Source organism: Callionymus lyra, chromosome 8 (assembly GCF_982586985.1).
Source record: "Callionymus lyra chromosome 8, fCalLyr1.hap1.1, whole genome shotgun sequence".
Taxonomy (NCBI): domain Eukaryota; kingdom Metazoa; phylum Chordata; class Actinopteri; order Syngnathiformes; family Callionymidae; genus Callionymus; species Callionymus lyra.
This window is the reverse complement of record NC_141825.1, coordinates 24,220,107-24,241,815: the sequence shown is the minus strand read 5'-3', so window position 1 is coordinate 24,241,815 and position 21,709 is coordinate 24,220,107. Positions and strand designations below refer to the sequence as shown.

Below are 21,709 nucleotides of genomic sequence, written 5' to 3'. Positions count from 1 at the left end.
TCACAAATATTTGCATGTTAATTGTAAATAAAAGATAAATTCTATTACATAAATGTTTTACACACTTTATTGTATAAGTATAAAAGTACTACGATAATAAAGTGTTTATACAGATTTGTGAAAAAATATTGCGATATTTTTAAGTGTATCAATATTTTCTTACACCTCTAGTCGTTAGAAAGTTGTTTTTAATAAAGTTTAAGTTAAAGTCGACGCTTAGACTTCGAACACGGTCGATCACACGTGAACACATCTGAGTCCACACTTTTGGGAGTCGCTGATCCTCATCTCAAGGATTAAACTGGTGGATGTCGAAGTTTTCATGTTTGACCCACCCAGGTCTTTAGTGGGTCTGGTCCGCGACAAAAGAGTTTTCTTTTTCCATTAGAGTGAGATGAACCCGGTCACAGGAGCACCAGAGGCCCGACCGGGTCGCCCCTCGCACTGGTCGTTAGTGGTCCTAATTGAGCCGGGGAACCCTCCCCCGACCCCCAGAACCCACTCGCACACATTACTGCTATTATTACCCTGCATTCCCCCAATTATCAGTCCTGGGACCAGAACTCTTGTTGCCACGGCAACTGTTGATGTGACAGCGTAGAACCAGATTGACTCTGTAGATGATGCTACAGGGATTCGAACTACAGACCAACAGCACAGCAGAGTTCAGGCTCATAGTAGAAGCAGGTAAAATAATTTGACACTCGATTGGGTCCAACACTGGAATGTTTTATTTTGAAAAGAAGTCTTAACAGGCTTTTATCTTGAAAAGTAACTAGCAGAACTGGCCAGGTGGGGTCTCGGGTCTACAGGTGACCCTCCAGCAGGACGTTCTTCAGGTCGGCGGGGCAGTTGATGTTGAAGACGGAGTGAGTCCCATCCCTGCGCTCCACCAGCGTGGCCACGGCCCGGCCCAGGTCCAGGTGGTTCAAGAACCCGGGGCCCAGGTTTTCCGGAGTCCCCACGCCGGTGTCGATCTTCACCTGCCGGGGCGGGACGGAAGAGGAAAAGGTCAGAGGTCACTGAACTTAAGCTTCAACATCAGCTACTCCAGGTCTCTGCTGGGGCGACACGACGTCGGTCTCTGACCCAAGCAAGCCTGGTTCTGACCCGGTCTTGTGGTCTCACCTGGTTGAGTTTACACTCCACCTCCGGGTATTCCTCACGCAACACCTGGCAGAACGCCAGCGTGCTCGCCGCTCCCACCGTCAGGAATCCTGTACCCGGCATCAGCAGCTTCTCGCCGGCGCCCCCTGTTGATCGCCAGAGAGATCAGTGAACGACAAGTGTGTCATGACCTGCAAACATTTGTTCTTTGTGTTGTTAAAACACGTCAAAGGCTGATCAAACTGTTAGCATTAGCTAGTTAGCTAGTTAGCTAGCTAAAGCTGCTTTATATCACCTTCAGTTCACTTCTGGCTCAGCTCAACCAACGAAGACTCATAACTTTTGAAAAAACAGGTTCTGATAGTTTAAGTGTTTTTTGTCTTCGTTGCTAGCTAGCGTTAGCTAACAACTTAAGGTTTTACCTTCATGTAGATCGGAAAGTAGAAGCAACAAGACCCGATATCCTGATATTGATATATTTAAATATCACAATTTTTTTTAAAATAATTCTGTATCAAGATTGAATTTTATTTGTATAGTTTTGACTATTAACATGCAAATATTCAAAGTGTTTGTTCATTTTTATGTTGCAATTAAACTTCCGGCCACCAGATGGCAGTGGTATTTACATCCTCAGCTGCTGAAGAAACAATAAAATCCCAGTGATTACTGGGGACGAGAGGATACAGTGACTCCAGCAGCTTTTAAAGCTGATGTTTGGAAATATTTTGGTTTGAAACAAATTAAAGCAGTTACGACTTCGTCAAGAGTCATGTGGTCTGTAAATACTACAACACCAGAGTCAAGTACTGGACAATACTACACATATATACTTGTTACTACACTATCACAACACCAGAGTCAAGTACTGGACAATACTATACATATATACTTGTTACTACACTATCACAACACCAGAGTCAAGTGTACTGGACAATACTACACATATATACTTGTTACTACAGTATCACAACACCAGGGTCGAGTACTCGACAATACTACACGTATATACTTGTTACTACAGTATCACAACACCAGAGTCAAGTACTGAACAATACTAGACATATATACTTGTTACTATAGTATCACAACACCAGAGTCAAGTACTGGACAATACTACACATATATACTTGTTACTACAGTATCACAACACCAGAGTCAAGTACTGGACAATACTACACATATATACTTGTTACTATAGTATCACAACACCAGAGTCAAGTACTGGACAATACTAGACATATATACTTGTTACTATAGTATCACAACACCAGAGTCAAGTACTGGACAATACTAGACATATATACTTGTTACTATAGTATCACAACACCAGGGTCAAGTACTCGACAATACTACATGTATAAACTTGTTACTAGACTATCACAACACCAGAGTCAAGTACTGGACAATACTACACATATATCCTTGTTACTACAGTATTACAATATATCGAATTGTTGCCCATGTATTGTGATACTCATCTTTATAATTCACGTGGACACACCTGTGATGAAGGTGTAGGTGCAGTTGCAGTCGTCTCTCACTAGGGGGAAGAAAACCTTCCAGGACACGAAGGTGCTGAACAGTAGCGTGTCTAGAACCTGCAGGGTCCACATGATCAGTCGCCTCACAGAACCACAAAAAAGAACTCTCAGTACCGACCCATTGAAGGTCCTTCAGGGTCTGTGTGTGCGGGGGTCCGCCCTGCCACCAGCTGAAGCCCAGAGAGGAGACCACGTCGGTGACCCGGCCCACCTCCCTCAGCAGGTCCTGCTTGCTCTGCTCGGCGCCGTCCTCCGAACCTGTGTGCAGGAGACCCGCTCAGCTGGAACTCTGACACTTGTTCGTGAGTGGTGGGACGGGCGGAGGTTACAGAAAAAAGAGCTGAGCCAGAAGGATCGGGGACTCCTGCCAGCAGACGTCCTCGTGACTCACCTGTGACTCACCTGTCAGCACCAAGATCTGATGGAAGCTGCACCTGGTTAGGTAAACTCTTGTCACGTGGAGGCTCCAGACACACCCGAGTCCACCCGGCACGTCAGAACCAGCTCTCACTAGTGCCTCTGTCTAACTAGAAGCTCACACCTACTGATGGAGGAACTAATCCCTGGACCAGCACCTGGACTAGAACTAATCCCCGGACCAAACCCAGGATCTGGACTTGGATGTTTCATTCTTTCTATTTCTTTATGACCTTTGAGGCGTCAGTGAGAGTTGACCTCAAATTCATCTTGTCATGAATGATCATGACCTTTAACCTTCAAAGTTTCAGGACACGTCAGGAACTCACCGACGTTCCCGACGATGGTGGTGAGATTTTTCCTGGTGTCGGGAGAAACGAAGGCTTGAAGTTTCTCCAGACGACTTTTCTCTCTGGAGACCACGGCCACCCGGAACCCTACACACACACGTAAGATACACACACACAAAAATACACACATGAGACAGAAACACATAGACACACAGACTAACACACACAAAATACACACATACACACACATGTAAGATACACACACACAAAAACACACATGAGAGAGACACACATAGACACACAGACTTACACACACACATACAGAAGACACACACACACACATAAGATACACACCCACAAAAACACACATGAGAGAGACACACATAGACACACAGACTTACACACACACATACAGAAGACACACACACACACATAAGATACACACCCACAAAAACACACATGAGAGAGACACACATAGACACAGACTTACACACACACATACAGAATACACACACACACACGTAAGATACACACACACAAAAATACACACATGAGACAGAAACACATAGACACACAGACTAACACACACAAAATACACACATACACACATACGTAAGATACACACACAAAAACACACATGAGAGAGACACACATAGACACTGAGACTTACACACACACATACAGAAGACACACACACACACATAAGATACACACACACAAAAACACACATGAGAGAGACACACATAGACACAGACTTACACACACACATACAGAAGACACACACACACGTAAGATACACACACACAAAAACACACATGAGAGAGACACACATAGACACACAGACTTACACACACACATACAGAAGACACACACACACACATAAGATACACACCCACAAAAACACACATGAGAGAGACACACACAGACTTACACACACACACACATATGTGCACACACACACGTAAGAGACACACATAAAACAGACACACAACCAAACAAAGAAGACACAAACAAAAACACATGAGACCGGAAACACACACAGACTTATGCCCACACACACACACACACGTGCACACACACATGCACGCACGTGTAGGACACCCACACGTAACACATACTGACACAGACACACAAGTAACACACACACCAAACACACACAAAAGACACACACATAAGACCGACACACACACACACAGATTTACACAGACATGCACAAATGACACACAAACACACAAACGTGCACGCACACACATGCTGAAAAAGAGGAGACGCACACAAGTACAAACACAGAAGACACATGCATGCCCACACAAGCACGCACACACAGAAGACACACATGCAAAAAACTCAACAAAAAAATAAGACACACACACACACCCACGTAAAACACATATACACACATACAGTCACACACACAAAAGACACACACCTGTACGACGGACACATACACAAGTCACACACAGAAAATAAACAGTTTGTCGTCACACGCCTCGTGCACATGTCAGGCGCCTCATGATTGATGTTTGACCCACTCGACCATCCCTGACACGAACACACACTAATCTCCGGTGCACGGCAACACACACCAACACACGCAGTAACACACACATTGTTAATCTGAGCGAACAATAAAGTCTAATCCCAGATCAGGGTCAACACAACTGTTTGTTGTTTGCCTGATTCTGTTTTCATAAAACACCAGGTGACGATGGTCCCGGGTCACGTGACCTCTTACCTGAGCCCGCCCCGAGGTGTGTGAGGGTCAGAGGTCAGTATTCATGGATATGAAGAGAAATAAATAAGTATGTAATGTAACTTTAATTTATCTTTTAGAATAAACGTCTTTGATGACTGAATAAATAAAAGGGAAATATTGTTATTTATTAACTTTTATATTTGATTATCTATTTTGATAAAAACTTTTAAATGGAGCCATTAGCTCACTCATCCAGCAGGGACTCTGGGTAGAGCCCAAGCAGAAGCTACACCTTCAGGGTGTTAGGTGTGGGGAGGAGACCACGGGTCGGAGCCGGGACCGGCTGCCACGTGAAGCTCCGCCCGGCTGTCAGCAGGAACACCAACAACAGGTCACAGTCACTCACCTTTATCCAGGAGAGCCTTGACGACGCCGGAGCCCACCGTCCCCGCGCCCCCCAGAACCAGAACCACCCGGTCAGAGTTGGACATGACGTCAGAGGAGGCCAGAGGATGAAGAAGAAGAAGAAGATGCTGAGCTGCGCACTCTGTGCTGCTGCGGCTCGTCCGCTGACAGGACGATTTAAATACTTGCTGTGACGTCATCGAACCCTGGGAGGCCCCGCCCACAGCTCGGGTGCACGCGCTGGTTGGAAACTTTTGGGAAAGTGTTGGAGTTTTGTTGAAACACTGACACCTAGTGGACGAACCGCGACAGCGACGTGAGAATCTGTTTGATTTTTCTGTTATTGATTGTCGAATGAACTCAGCAGAGCTTAGGCTCCATTTTGAATGATTTGACGTCAGTATTGATCTCCACGAATAGTTTTGTTTCTTTATTATTCAATCAAATAAATCGCTGCAGTAAAAAATGTATTTAAATTTTAAATATATTTTTATTGCAGCGATTTATTTGATTGAAAAGTCTTACGAACCTAATGTAACTATAATTTATTTTTTACAATAATCGAGAAGACTAAATTAAAAAAATAAAAAAGCATTTCCAATTTAACAAAAACAAAGAAAGTTTTTATTTTATTTTTTAAATGCTCCAAAGAAATATATATATATATATATATATATACAGTATATATATATATATATATATATATATATATATATATATATATATATATACAGTATATATATATATACTGTATATATATATATACATATATATATATATATATATATATATATATATATATATATATATATACAATATATATATATATATATATACTGTATATATATATATAGTATATTTTGAAAAGAAAAAAAGAACGGTTAAATTATTGGTTTAACGATATTTACCATTTATCTTTTTTTAGATACCGATTTATATTTAAATTACATTATTTGTTTCTTTTCGTATGATTATTTTAGTTTTCATTCCTTTTCCTTCATATTAATTTATACAATTTTGCGAAAAAACATTTTTTAAGGCCCCTCGCGATGATATTTGAAATATATTTTAAAAATGTTATAATAAATAAAATAACCACTTTTATACATTTTCTAAATGTGTCGTTTTCAAACAAAAAAAAAATCGCAGTAATCTCCGCCCTTCCAAGGCGAGCTGCTTCACAACCGAGCGCTCTTTCAGCCAGAACCAGAGTCACGTGACTGTTGGTGTTTCCTGGACGAGCAGGTAAAAAAAATCTTCTTCTGTTCGAGTGTCTGTCAGCTTGAGTGACAGCTCTGACCACGAGCCCGCCACGGCGAGCAGCTGTCAATCATCGGTCAATGACGTCAGCGAGTTAGTCAGTTGATAATGTTGAGGTTTTACTTTCACTTCTGTCAGGCGGGTCCGGTTCCGTCCAGAACTCAATAGCATCAGTTCGGTTATTTTCTTCTTATCAACTTGTGTAGTTTGTGTTTTTTTTTAAATACTTCTCCTCGGACGTGTTTTCTCTGGAGGTCGATAAACCGAACATTGATATCGAGACACCGGCGGTATTAACGCAATACTTTGTACTTGTGTTAGTTAAGAGTGTGTATTGTTGTGTTAGTTAAGAGTGTGTTTTGTTGTGTTAGTTAAGAGTGTGTATTGTTGTGTTAGTTAAGAGTGTGTATTATTGTGTTAGTTAAGAGTGTGTATTGTTGTGTTAGTTAAGAGTGTGTATTGTTGTGTTAGTTAAGAGTGTGCATTGTTGTGTTAGTTAAGAATGTGTATTGTTGTGTTAGTTAAGAGTGTGTATTGTTGTGTTAGTTAAGAGTGTGCATTGTTGTGTTAGTTAAGAGTGTGTATTGTTGTGTTAGTTAAGAGTGTGTATTATTATGTTAGTTAAGAGTGTGTATTGTTGTGTTAGTTAAGAGTGTGTATTGTTGTGTTAGTTAAGAGTGTGTATTGTTGTGTTAGTTAAGAATGTGTATTATTGTGTTAGTTAAGAATGTGTATTGTTGTGTTAGTTAAGAGTGTGTATTATTGTGTTAGTTAAGAATGTGTATTGTTGTGTTAGTTAAGAGTGTGTATTATTGTGTTAGTTAAGAATGTGTATTGTTGTGTTAGTTAAGAGTGTGTATTATTGTGTTAGTTAAGAATGTGTATTGTTGTGTTAGTTAAGAGTGTGTATTATTGTGTTAGTTAAGAATGTGTATTGTTGTGTTAGTTAAGAGTGTGTATTGTTGTGTTAGTTAAGAATGTGTATTGTTGTGTTAGCATGAAGCAGGAGTGGCTCCTGTGGCTCCCCTCGCTCGTGATCGATTAATCTGGTCTGACATCGTCTCCTCAGTCGGGCGGCGAGATGAGCGGCGATCTGGAGACGGTCCGGTATCTGGTCCAGGGCTACGGCAGCAGTCTGAGGCGTCAGATCGAGGACCGGGGTTCCAACTTGGCGTGCAGCGATAAGGACTTCAGTGCCCAGGTGATGGCGCTCCTGCACGAAGACCCTCGCGAGACCCACTGCCTGGGTCTGGACCCCCTGAAGACGATGGAGGAGTCGCTGCAGGATCGAGTCAACTCGGTCAGACGGGAGACTCGGGGAGGACTCGGGAGTCTGGAGAAAGCGTTCCAGGTCCTGGAGCAGGCGGCTGTGAACCTCTACACCGCCCCCTGGAGGGAGGAGTACAAAGTGGTGAAGGTTCGGTGATGGGTGGTCGTTCCACCGGTCAGCAGGTGTCACCTCTCGTGTCTCCGCCCCTCAGATGTACTCCGGTGTCTTCACTCACCTGGTCAAGCCGGCGCTGTCCCTCGCCCGGATCCACTCGCTCTTCGGGCTCCTGGGTTACGAGTCGTCGCCGACTCGACCCGAGCAGCTGCAGCTGCAGACGGTGGCGTCTCCCGAGGATCTTCTCCGCTTTTCCTGCGCCTTCTTCCTCGCCCGCTGCGAGTGTCGCCTCCTGCTGGAGACCCTGGGGAAGCGCGGCGAGGATGCCGCCTGGCAGCTGGGCGTCGTCAGGCAGAGACTACGAGGACACACACTGCAGGTACGTCCTCCTAGTGTCGTGTGTGTGAGATGCACACATCACACTTTTTATGGTCCGGATCCTGGTTCAGTGTTCAAATATGAACTTTCTCAAGCTACTGTACACACTGGTGACACCTCGACTACATTTGTATCTACAAAGTTAGTATTTGTATAAATATGTGTAATCATGTCCTCGTAAAGCACCAGCATTATGAGGACAACAAGAAAATGCAGTCGCTTGTAAACTTTGTTCACCATATTCATTTTGTGAGGAACATAAACAACCCTGTGTCAAGTGAACACATAGCACAATAAAATAAATGGATTTAAAAAGATTTGCTGAACAAAACGGCGAATTAAAATATATAAATATATTTATTAGTAATATTTTACAGTAACACGTTTCTTTATATTTAACAAGATGACACATCCCCTCATGTTGATACAGGACAAGGGCTGTAAGAAAATATGGATACACTTTAAATATTAAATATTTAAAAAAAAAAGTTTATGCTACTGTATCGATATTTAACAACATTATTGTTTTTCATTTAAAATGTATATATAGATTAAAACAATTGTTGGCTTTCGAAACATATTTTATTTTTTATCTTCATAAATATATGTTTTATATTTCAGTTAACTCTGTTTAATTATTTTTTTGGTACATTTTCCCTACAATTTTTTTTACGGTTATTACGTCTTCAACAGTCAAAGTAAAAAATAAATCTTGCAAGATCTTGGCGATGACTGAGGACGAGAGGATACAGTGTACTTCAGCAGCTTTTAAAGCTGATGTTTGTACATATTTTGGTTTGAAAACAAATGAAATCAGTTACGACTTCGTCAAGAGTCATGTGGTCTGTAAATACTACAACACCAGAGTCAAGTACTGGACAATACTACACATATATACTTGTTACTACAGTATCATAACACCTGAGTCAAGTACTGGACAATACTACACATATATCCTTGTTACTACACTATCACAACACCAGAGTCAAGTACTGGACAATACTACACATATATTCTTGTTACTACACTATCACAACACCAGAGTCAAGTACTGGACAATACTACACATATATTCTTGTTACTACACTATCACAACACCAGAGTCAAGTACTGGACTATACTACACATATACAGTATACTTGTTACTACACTATCACAACACCAGAGTCAAGTACTGGACAATACTACACATATATTCTTGTTACTACACTATCACAACACCAGAGTCAAGTACTGGACAATACTACACATATATACTTGTTACTACACTATCACAACACCAGAGTCAAGTACTGGACAATACTACACATATATTCTTGTTACTACACTATCACAACACCAGAGTCAAGTACTGGACTATACTACACATATACAGTATACTTGTTACTACACTATCACAACACCAGAGTCAAGTACTGGACAATACTACACATATATTCTTGTTACTACACTATCACAACACCAGAGTCAAGTACTGGACAATACTACACATATATACTTGTTACTACACTATCACAACACCAGAGTCAAGTACTGGACAATACTACACATATATTCTTGTTACTACACTATCACAACACCAGAGTCAAGTACTGGACAATACTACACATATATTCTTGTTACTACACTATCACAACACCAGAGTCAAGTACTGGACAATACTACACATAAGGAAGGGACTGCGTTCGTATACATGACTCCCTCTAAGACTCTCTGATCCGACCTGGTCCTCGGTCGCTCTGGTCTCATCTCTGCAGGCGTCTCTGGACACAATCCGGACCACTCTGGCGGAGCAGCAGATGAAGACGTTCGGTGGCGATTCCGATGTGGACCTATACACCGACCAGGCCGACGACGAGGAGCCCAAGCACCTGGCCGTCCCCGAAGAAAGAGGTCCTCCACCGTCCCACATGTCGTGGGAGACCATCGGCACATCCAGCCTTCAGGGGTCACAACACCCCCCTTCCTGCACCTCCCCCCCCTCCCTGTCCCCACAACACTGCGTCTCAACTCTGAACTACCAGCTGACCAGTCTGCCGTCGGAGACCACCACGGGAGGCTTCTCGCCCGAGTCCAGGAAGGCCGGCGGTCCCGCTGCTTTAGACCCCGAGGGTCTGAGTCCTGACGGGGTCCGGGAACCGCCGGACAGGCAGTGCGCCTGCCTGAAGACGTCTGTCTACGTGAAAGAGTGCATGCACTGCAACCAGCTCCACGACAGCTACTGCGAGTCGCTGCAGCGCTGTAGCTCCAGGACTCACTCCGTCCTGTATCTGGGGAATCCCACCAAGTCAAATGTTCAGGACTCGGGTCGGTCCGCTTCGCCCTGCGGCGGCTCCGCCCCGTCCTTCCTGACACTCGACGACTCGTCCGCCAAGACCACTTCCGATCCGATCCACTTCCACGACTGCTGCGACTACGGCACGCAGGAGCCGGACTACATGTGCGTGAGCTGCCACGTCTTCCACATGGGGTCCTGCGGGGGGCTCCGGCTCTGTCAGGAGAACCACGAGGTCCGAGTTCTGCGCGTGTGCAGGTGCAAGGAGAGATGCCAGAGAAAGCCAATGGTTCTCTGCAAGTACTGCGGCGCCGAGTACTGTTCCGATTGCTGGTACAAAAATCCAGTGGTTTGCGTTTGTGGCCAAACCTTCGACCGGTCCACATCCGTGTGACACGCCATAAGAGTCAAGCCCAAAATCCAAGTGCCTTAGACTGGGGCTGGAAACCGACTCCTCCAAGTCCTGGTTTCCGAAGTCACGTCCTTCAGTCTTTAACCTTTTTTTGTTTGTTTACCAAGCTCTCCAGGGGTCCCTTGAGAACCTGCAATCAGGACGGCAGCCGGAGCTGACTTGTGATTGTACGTTTGGTGGGCGTTTAATAAACTAGTACCAGTGATCACGTTTACTGTCCATCCGTGCGCGTCAACAAAACCACTTTGACCAGATGAGGATTTATCTGTGAAAATGTTAGTGTTTTCTCAGTATTATTGGGAAGTAGATGAGCTTCATTTTCTTTATACCTTTATTTTCCAGCCTTTTAGTTTCAAACTGGAAATCCCACCGGTTACCATATCAGCATCTATTTTTTAGTTAATTTTATTTCAAATCATACAATTTTATTTTATAGTTCGTATTTTATTAATGTGGCCTTGAAAGAGTTTATTGTACCTTAACTCTGCAGCGAGAATTCTGAGCCGCTCTAGTAGAAGAACTCACATTTCTCCGATTCTTCAAACTCTTCACTAGCTTCCAGTTTCTTTCAGGATCAACTTTAAAATTCTGGTTCTTACTTTCAGATCTTTTCATGGTCAGACCTTCCATCAGTGATCTGATCCAGACTTACACCCCAGCTGTTGTGTTATCAGTTTTATCTTGACCTTTTAAGTATTTATTTTATTGAATATTGTTTTGATTGTTTAAGCGCTTTGTGACCCTGGTCTGCAAAAGCGCTATACAAATACAAATTACTTACTTAAGCTATGGAGGATGTAATGACTGCCATCTAGTGGTCTGAAGTTTAATTGCCACACAAAACATAACAGCATGAATACAGCGTGTTAACTGTAAAATATATATATTAATTTACGCACACATTATTGAAATACAAACCATTACAAAACTATAATAAAATAATCATGATTAAAACTTCTGTTGATGTTTAAGTGCATTGATATTTATACACTGCTACACTTAAAATATTAAATATTGCAATATTTTTTTTATAATACCGTATCGATATTTAACAACACTATTGTTTTTCATTTAAAATGTATATAATTATATAAATAAATTTTAAAAATGGTTGGCTTTCAAAATATTTTATTTTTTTATCTTCGTAAATGTACGGTTTATATTTCAGTTAACTCTGTTTAATTATTTTTTTGGTACATTTTCCCTACAATTTTTTTTACGGTCATTACGTCTTCAACAGTTAAAGTAAAAAAACTTACTTAAGCTACGGAGGATGTAATGACTGCCATCTAGTGGTCTGAAGTATAATTGCCACACAAAACATAACAGCATGAAAATATCCTGTTAACTGTAAAATATATATATTAATTTACACACACATTGTTGAAATATAAACCATAAAAAAACTATAATAAAATAAATAAAATAATCATGATTAAAACTTAAGTGCATTGATATTTATTCACTGCCGTTCCATGGAATGAAAACTTCAAAAAGTCTCTTGAAAAGACGTCGGAGGTAAAAACGATCGTCACTCGTCTGCCATTGTGATCAAACTCGATCATCCAAGAGCCTCTTCTGAGGAGTTCCTCCACGACTCATCTTGGAGGTCCAGACTCCAGGTCCGGGTTCCTCAATGTTCTCTGCGGGCGACAACTCTGACCCCCCGGGGGACTCGTCTACGAGTTGTGCAGCTGCCAGTTGATGTTCAATAAGGTCTTGCTGTCCATCCGGTCCACGTACAGAACCCCCTCCAGGTGGTCCATCTCGTGCTGAGCGATGCGTGCGCTCCAGCCGCAGGGCTGCCACGTCACCGCCTCGCCTCGCTCGTCGAGACCTGTGGGATGGAAAACGGGAGGTCAGGCTGTCCTTGCGGGATTCGAACCGACAACCTTTTTAACGATACCCGAGAGCTCCACCGACCGGTACCGAGGCACCGCTGCGGAGAAGCCGGAGATGCACTCGCAGCCCTCCAGGAACCAGACCTTCTCTCCGTCCAGAACCTTCATCTGCGGGTTGATGAAGATCTTCAGCGGCTGGACGGTGACCCCGCGGGCGCGCCTGCTCTCGGGCGACGTCCCGTCGAACATCTTCTGGGTGAACTCCATGGCGAAGATGCGGAGAGGGACCCCCACCTGGGGCGCACTTATGCCCACGCACTCGAGCTTCCTCATGACCTTCAGCATGGTGCTGATGACCCGCTGGACCTCCGGGCCCGAGATGGCGGCGGGGTCGACGGCGGCGGCGGGCGAGCGCAGCACGGGGTCGCCCACCAGACACACGTGACTGTACGGGGGACTGGGAGGAGACAGGACCAGGTTCCTCAGGTACTTGTAGTAGGAGCGCGCCTTGACGGGCACGCAGTAGGACCGAGCGGGCGTCTGGGGGGGCGGGAGGCAGGCGCGGGGGCGAGGGGTCCTACAGACCAGGGCTGAGAGTCCTACTCTGGAGAGGCGAAGCAGTGTCCGAGTCATGGTGGAGCTGAAAAACATATTTTTTAAAACAATATTTAACAACGTTAAAAACGTAGTTGCTATGGTAACAGCTATATTTTGCTCAGAAAACTCAAATTGTTGCGCGAATAAAAAGACCCGAAAACAGAGCAGGACACCCCAGGACTCGGTAACACCGCCGACGCCGCAGCGAGGTGTTCATGAGCGAGCGCTCCCTGAACTCTCATCTGCTATCGGCCGTCAAACTCATTATCGTTTATCTTCACTTCTTTACCTCAAATACAGGATTTATTGAGCAAAACATTTACTCAACAAGAATCGGGGGTGCGTTACCTGTCGTGAATGTAGGCCCTGCTGCAGGTTAAAGGAGATGAAAGGGAGGAACAGTGAGCTAATAACGAAAGGGCACTGTGAACCTCTAACTACTTCCGGGTTCAAAGACACACTTCGCAGTAAGAGCCCCGAGACTGAGTTTCAACACGACGGATACGCGCTGAACAGCTTTTATTTTGACACCATTTCATGTCGGTGAAACTCTAACCCGGAACAACAAGTCTCGACTTGTCTCAACATGTCAGGACTGTTGATGTTGTGTCTGGTGATGATGGTGGAGAGGCTTTAAATAAAAAAGCCGGGCTCGGTTCGAGGGTCCAGGATGACCGGACCGCTGATGGAGGGGAGAGAGCTGGAGGGGAACTTACGGAACTTTTCGCAGCTGTCGATGTGGATCATAGAACACGTCTGGGCGCACAAAGTGATGGACATCCAGGAAGGTGAGTGTGTAGAAGATAAAATAAAAAAATATATATATTAGCAAAATAAATCATACAAATAATAATCAACCCAATTAATCAAAGTTTTTTTTTAACGAATTATTTTCTAATGAATGGTTTTAACAGTAATATCATTTTTATTATTTAATTCAAAAGTCAACATGAATTGTATTTTTATTACACTATGGTTTATATTTCAATCAAGTGTGTGTAGAATAAAATAATGAAACTACTTTTATTTACAATTAACATTCAAATAATCAGAGTGTTTGTTCCTTTTCGTGTAGCAAATTAAACTTAAGATCGCTAGATGGCTCCGTCCTCCGCAGTCAAAGGAGCAATAATATCCAATGAAATCCCGTGATGACTGAGGACGAGAGGATACAGTGGACTCAAGCTTTTAAAGCTTGTAAATTCTGTTTAGTCTATTGGCTGCTTCAACTTTTTTTTTTAATTGTCAACTTTTATTTTCTATTCCAATCTTGTTTTTCTCAGCCAATGTTATTTGTTAAATACTAATTTAAGCTGGTACTGTTCTAAACCAACATGGCCGCAGAGGTCCAGTGGAGACGAACCTTTAGGTCACATTTTGGTCTCATAAAATGTTACCAGTTGTTTAGTCTTTTGAAGTCACGTGACTCTTTAGATCCTCGAGAGTTTGCGAGTCCTGACCGTGTCTGACCCTCCAGTGGTGGACTCGTCCTTCTGGCCCGACGTGGACCTGCATCCTCTGAGTCTGGAGGATCCTCTGGGACTCCGGGTGTGGTCCGCTCGGGCGTTCAGCGTCATCAAGCGCCGAGATCCGGATCGCTTCGAGAGCGTGATCCGCTTCCTGGACGCGACGCACCGTCTGGTGCCGGACCTGGTCCCGGCCATCCAGCACATGAAGATCGTGTTCGGCCTCAAGACCCTGGTGCGGTGGAGCCCTGGACTGGACCGAACCCCAGATGTTGGTGGAGGTTCTGATGTGAAGGTGTTTGTGTCGTCAGGTGGTCATGAGCATGTTGAGGGGTCGCTGCGGGTCCATCGACACGTCGCTGAAGATCCTGGACTTCTTCCCCAGAGACCTCCCTCAGTACCGCGGCCAGTGTGTAAGTGACAACACACCTGAATCTCTACACCTGTGAGTCTAAACTGCCTTCATTGGTCCACAGAGTCCGCGTGAGATGTTCCTCATGAGAAAGAACCATCTGGACTTCCGGGTTCTGGCCCAGATTCTCACCACAGACAGCGACAAGTGCGAGTACTACGTGAAGGTGAGCGACTAGTGTTGTTCACACGTGCCTCCGCCAGGGGGCGGTAGAGGTCAACTCTACTCAGCTGGTCACAGAATAATATCAATGAGTTGGAAACATGAAGAAGACTTTGGGTTCTCTTAGTTTTTCTTGTTGTTGTTGTGTATATGTGTGAATGTTTGCATGTGCGTAGCAAGCACTGAAGTGTTTGGACTGTGTAGCAATCACATAAGTGAGATTGTTGTGTTTGTGTAGAAGTCACAGAAGTGAGTTGTGTGTGTGAAGCAACAACAAAAGTGAGATTGTTGTGTTTGTGTGCACCAGTCACAGAAGTAAGTGTTGTGGGTGTGTATTTGTGTGTAGCAGTCACAGAAGTAGGTGTTGTGTGTGTCTATGTGTGTATCAGTCACAGAAGTAAGTGTTGTGTGTGTGTGTGTGTGTGTGTGTGTGTAGCAGTCACAGATGCAAGTGTTGTGTGTGTGTGTGTGTGTGTGTGTGTGTGTAGCAGTCACAGAAGTAAGTGTTGTGTGTGTGTGTGTGTGTGTGTAGCAGTCACAGAAGTAAGTGTTGTGTGTGTGTGTCAGTCACAGAAGTAAGTGTTGCGTGTGTGTGTGTGTAGTAGTCACAGAAGTAAGTGTTGTGTGTGTGTGTAGCAGTCACAGAAGTAAGTGTTGTGTGTGTGTAGCAGTCACTTAAGTTAGTTTTGTGTGTAGTAGTCACAGAAGTAAGTGTTGTGTGCGTGTGTGTGTGTAGTAGTCACAGAAGTAAGTGTTGTGTGCGTGTGTGTGTGTAGTAGTCACAGAAGTAAGTGTTGTGTGTGTGTGTGTGTGTGTAGTAGTCACAGAAGTAAGTGTTGTGTGCGTGTGTGTGTGTAGTAGTCACAGAAGTAAGTGTTGTGTGTGTGTGTGTGTGTGTAGTAGTCACAGAAGTAAGTGTTGTGTGCGCGTGTGTGTGTGTAGTAGTCACAGAAGTAAGTGTTGTGTGCGTGTGTGTGTGTAGTAGTCACAGAAGTAAGTGTTGTGTGTGTGTGTGTGTGTGTGTGTAGCACCAGATGGACGATCATTACGGGGACGCGTACATTCAGAAGTTGGAGGACCGGTTGCTTCAGTACCTGCAGCTGCTGGAGCAGGTGTTGCCCAGAGACACTCGCGTGGACCAGGTGAGGAGGAGGAGTCCGGACAGCGACGAGGAGCGCCTGTTGCTGCGCGTCATCAGCTCCGACTCCGTCACCATAGCGACCACGCTGCGGCGACTGCTGCGCTGCGGTGAGTGAAGACACGGTGACCTCAGAGCACCACGACCTTCAACCTCTTCTCCTCTCCTCAGACGCCGCCTCCATCCCAGCCCGTCCTCCTCCAGCTGAGCCCGGCCCGGTCCACCAGAACCCGACCGTGAGAGACTCGGAGAAGAGCAGGGACGACGAGGAAAACTGTCTGTGCTGCCACCAGAACATCTCCTCCTCTTCCTCCTTCTCTCCATCATCTCCTCAGTTCTGCTCCAGACACAGGCGCTGGGTCTGGAGCATCCTGAGTGAATGTCCTGCTGAGTCTTCTGACCCGGTTCTGCAGCCCATCTCACCCCCGCTCTTCCAGTCGTCCCCCTCCAGCTCCTCCTCTCAGGACATCACTCCCTCGGGTCTGGTGCTCGCTCACCGACCAGAACTCTTCTCACCGGAACGTTCTTTCCTGCTGGGCTGCTCTAGTCCAAGTCCTAGAGACCCAGGTCCAGCACAGCCCAGGAAACCAGAGTCAGAACCTTCATCACACCCGAGTCCAACTGGATCGGCGCCGAGCTCCAGCACAGATCCGAGTCTTCAGTCCATACCTCCGTTAGAACCCCTGAGCGAGGACTCCGTGGAGTGTCCCCATGACTCTGGACCTTCAACCTGGACCGGTCCTTCTGCTCCAGTCCTCGGTGTTGGTCTGGACCTGAGCTCTGACTCTGCCGCTCAGGTCCAGCTGAGGTTGTCCCTGCAGACCCAGCAGGTTCTGCTGTGCTCCAAACTCCTGCAGCCTCGTGTCAGCGTCTGCAGACTGAAGGTCCAGAACGGACGCGTCAGACTCGCAGGACCAGGAGGACCCGGAGGACCCGGAGGACCCGGCACCTGCGACGAGACCAGGACTGACTTGGACTCCTCCTTCGACATAAACTCTCTTTTCACGCAGTCATGCAACAGCTTCTCGGACTCGGCAGACTCGGACTACCAACCCTCGAGGAAGAGGACTCGTGTCTTCTGAGCCGGTCCATGTGGTCATGTGACCTGGACCGGCGCTGTCGTGTAGAAATGTTTTTTATCAATTAAAGAGTTTGGTGGTCATAATGTTACGGCTCATTGTTCGTCTGTCAGAAGAGATTGTAGAAGAACATTCTGTTGTCGTCCTCCTTTCTCTGTCCTCCTTCCTCCTCCTGCATCCTTCTCTTACTTCCTTCTCCTCTTGCATTTCGGCCTCTCTCTTGCTTCCTCCTTCCTTCTATCTCCTCCTCTTCCATTTTTCTTATCCTCCTTACTCCTCCCTTCTCTTCCTTTCTCTATCCTTCCCTCTTGCTCCCTCCTCTTGTTTCCTCCTTCCTTCTTTCTCCTCCTACTTCCTTATCACTCCCTCTTCTCTTCTTGCTTCCTCCTCCACCCGCCTTTTTATCTTCCTTTCTCCTCTGCTTGCTCCCTTCTTTTGCTCCCTTATGTCTCTTTTCTATAGGCAAGTTTTCCACACACACACACACACACCCCCACACACACACACAATAATTCAAACAGCTACACTCAAGTCTACACACACAGACACACACACAATAATTCAAACAGCTACACTCAAGTCTACATACACACACACACACACACACACACACACACACACACAATAATTCAAACAGTTGCACTTAAGTCTACACACACACACACACACACACAATAATTCAAACAGTTGCACTTAAGTCTACACACACACACACAATAATTCAAACAGCTACACACAAGTCTACACACACACACAATAATTCAAACAGCTACACTCAAGTCTACATACACACACACACACAATAATTCAAACAGTTACACTCAAGTCTACACACATACACACACAATAATTCAAACAGCTACACACAAGTCTACACACACACACACAATAATTCAAACAGCTACACTCAAGTCTACACACACAGACACACACACAATTATTCAAACAGCTACACTCAAGTACACACACACACACACACACACACACACACAATAATTCAAACAGTTACACTCAAGTCTACACACACACACACACACACACACAATAATTCAAACAGCTACACACAAGTCTACACACACACACACAATAATTCAAACAGTTACACTCAAGTCTACACACACACACACACACACACACACACACAATAATTCAAACAGCTACACTCAAGTCTACACACACACACACACACACACACAATAATTCAAACAGCTACACTCAAGTCTACACACACACACACAATAATTCAAACAGCTACACTCAAGTCTACACACACACACACACACACACACAATCATTCAAACAGCTACACTCAAGTCTACAGACACACACACACACACAATCATTCAAACAGCTACACTCAAGTCTAGAGACACACACACACACACACACACACCAAAGGACACCTACAGGAGGAGGTTGGAGGAGAAGCTGAGCCGAGAAGAAATGAGAGAGTCTGGGATGATGTTAAAACCATCACTGGACAGACCAAGGCCTCTCTGACTGCAGTGGACACGGTGGAGGAGGCAAATGGACTGAACAACTTTTTCAACAGGTTTGAGCAGGTCACCTCACCCTCACTGCTGCCCGCCTCAGGACCTGCCCCACCTTCTTGTGCCCCCCCCCCCCCCCCCCCCCCCAGCTCCACGCAACCACTTCCCAGCTTCACCTCACTCCAGGTACAGGATGTACTTCGGGGGATTCGTCCAGGGAAGGCTGCTGGTCCTGATAAGGTGTCTGCTCGACTGCTAAAGACCTGCGCTGCTGAACTAGCTGAGCCGCTCCAGCATGTCTTCAACCTCAGTCTACGGCTGGGGAAAGTACCAACTCTGAGGAAGACTTCCTGTATTGTTCCAGTCCCAAAAAAGATCCGGCCGAGCGAGCTGAACGATTACAGACCGGTGGCACTGACTTCGCAGCTGATGAAGACACTGGAGCGGCTGGTCCTCAAACATCTCAGGCCACAAGTCCAGCACGCGCAAGACCCCCTGCAGTTTGCCTACCAGCCAGCAGTTGGTGTAGAAGATGCCATCCTTCACCTCCTGCATCGGACCTACTCCCACCTGGATAAAGGAAGCGGTTCAGTGAGGATCCTGTTCCTGGACTTTTCTAGAGCCTTCAACACTATCCAACCCACTCTGCTGCAGGACAAACTGACTAAGATGCATGTGGACCCTGGTCTGGTCTCCTGGATTACGGATTATCTTACTGATTAACTACAGTATGTCAGGCTGAAGGACATCACGTCTGACACTGTGGTGTGCAGTACAGGAGCACCTCAGGGGACAGTACTGGCCCCTCTCCTCTTCACCATCTACACTTCAGACTTCTGCTACAACTCAACCCATTCTTGGATGCATCAGGGACAACAGCGAAGACGAGTACAGGAGTCTGATACAGGACTTTGTGGACTGGAGTGAGAGGAACCACTTGCAGCTGAACACCTCAAAGACCAAGGAGCTGGTCTTGGACTTCGGGAGGTCCAGGACAAAGCCACGTCCAGTGTCCATCAGAGGGCGACGAGGTGGAGATAGTTGACAACTATAAGTACCTCGGCGTGTGGATGGACAGTAAACTGGACTGGTCCTGCAACACAGACCATGTATATAAGAAGGTTCAGAGTAGACTGTACTTTCTGAGGAGGCTTCGATCATTTAACATCTGCAAGAAGCTCCTCTGCATGTTCTACCAGTCTGTGGTGGCCAGTGTCATGTTCTATGCTGTGGTGTGTTGGGGTGGAAATGTGTCCAAGAGGAGTGTCAACAGGTTGGACAGGTTGATCAGGAGGGCTGGTTCTGTGGTTGAAGCTGGACTCACTGGTGAAAGTTGCAAAACAAATAGACTCAGGGACTCATTCATTCCTCGTACGATTGTACAATTCTGAGTTTGGGGGCAGGAGTGGAGTGAGAGTATCTGGATGTTCTGTTCTATGTTAGTCTTTGTATGCTTTGTCTTTGTTGTTTTTCTTTGATTATATGTTCTTTGTCTTTATCTTTAGACTTAGATTGTGTCATCTTGTTCTTTCTCTTTTTGTTCTTGTTCTTATTTTATTTTGATTTATTATTTTTTTTCATGAAAAAATTGCTGTATTTTCTGTGGCTGTTGGAAAAAAACAATTTCCTGAAGGAGGGATCAATAAAGTTTTACCTTACCTTACCTTACACACACACACAATAATTCAAACAGCTACACTCAAGTCTAGACACACACACACACAATAATTCAAACAGCTACACTCAAGTCTAGACACACACACACACAATAATTCAAACAGCTACACTCAAGTCTAGACACACACACACACAATAATTCAAACAGCTACACTCAAGTCTAGACACACACACACACACAATAATTCAAACAGCTACACTCAAGTCTACAGACACACACACACACACAATAATTCAAACAGCTACACTCAAGTCTAGACACACACACACACAATAATTCAAACAGCTACACTCAAGTCTAGACACACACACACACAATAATTCAAACAGCTACACTCAAGTCTAGACACACACACACACAATAATTCAAACAGCTACACTCAAGTCTAGACACACACACACACACAATAATTCAAACAGCTACACTCAAGTCTACAGACACACACACACACATAATAATTCAAACAGCTACACTCAAGTCTACAGACACACACACACACACAATAATTCAAACAGCTACACTCAAGTCTACACACACAATATTTCAAACGGCTACACTCAAGTCTAGACACACACACACACACAATAATTCAAACAGCTACACTCAAGTCTACAGACACACACACACACACAATAATTCAAACAGCTACACTCAAGTCTACAGACACACACACACACA

At 44.9% G+C, this 21,709-nt stretch overlaps 4 protein-coding genes across 7 annotated transcripts; 2 read left to right on the top strand and 2 right to left on the bottom strand.

Annotated features, from left to right (window-relative positions):
- Positions 1-708: 708 nt before the first annotated feature.
- Positions 709-5,615, bottom strand: LOC148074315 (L-fucose dehydrogenase). The gene is made up of 6 exons (XM_087797922.1): positions 5,461-5,615; positions 3,398-3,505; positions 2,770-2,909; positions 2,612-2,708; positions 1,129-1,253; positions 709-983 (listed from the first exon to the last, which is right to left on the bottom strand). Exons 1-6 carry the CDS (start codon positions 5,543-5,545, stop codon positions 807-809), a joined length of 732 nt encoding a protein of 243 aa, XP_087654048.1. The 5' UTR covers positions 5,546-5,615; the 3' UTR covers positions 709-806.
- Positions 5,616-6,671: 1,056 nt separating this feature from the next.
- spata2l (spermatogenesis associated 2-like) lies at positions 6,672-11,373 on the top strand. 4 transcript variants are annotated; one of them, XM_087797873.1, is made up of 4 exons: positions 6,672-6,704; positions 7,789-8,136; positions 8,201-8,482; positions 10,239-11,373. In XM_087797873.1, exons 2-4 carry the CDS (start codon positions 7,801-7,803, stop codon positions 11,148-11,150), a joined length of 1,530 nt encoding a protein of 509 aa, XP_087653999.1. In that variant the 5' UTR covers positions 6,672-6,704; positions 7,789-7,800; the 3' UTR covers positions 11,151-11,373. The 4 variants fall into 4 exon arrangements, with proteins under 4 accessions (XP_087653999.1, XP_087654002.1, XP_087654001.1 ...); XM_087797876.1 differs by lacking the exon at positions 6,672-6,704 and adding an exon at positions 6,792-6,812; XM_087797875.1 differs by lacking the exon at positions 6,672-6,704 and adding an exon at positions 6,842-6,892.
- A 586-nt stretch (positions 11,374-11,959) lies between these two features.
- Positions 11,960-14,061, bottom strand: pdf (peptide deformylase, mitochondrial). Its single transcript, XM_087797877.1, has 3 exons — positions 13,955-14,061; positions 13,075-13,649; positions 11,960-13,005 (listed from the first exon to the last, which is right to left on the bottom strand). The coding sequence occupies exons 2-3, from the start codon at positions 13,640-13,642 to the stop codon at positions 12,848-12,850; spliced, it is 726 nt and encodes a 241-aa protein (XP_087654003.1). The 5' UTR covers positions 13,643-13,649; positions 13,955-14,061; the 3' UTR covers positions 11,960-12,847.
- Positions 14,062-14,203: 142 nt separating this feature from the next.
- Positions 14,204-17,949, top strand: LOC148074312 (uncharacterized). The gene is made up of 6 exons (XM_087797425.1): positions 14,204-14,394; positions 15,084-15,307; positions 15,384-15,485; positions 15,549-15,650; positions 16,675-16,894; positions 16,956-17,949. Exons 1-6 carry the CDS (start codon positions 14,277-14,279, stop codon positions 17,864-17,866), a joined length of 1,677 nt encoding a protein of 558 aa, XP_087653551.1. The 5' UTR covers positions 14,204-14,276; the 3' UTR covers positions 17,867-17,949.
- The last annotated feature ends 3,760 nt before the right edge of the window (positions 17,950-21,709 follow it).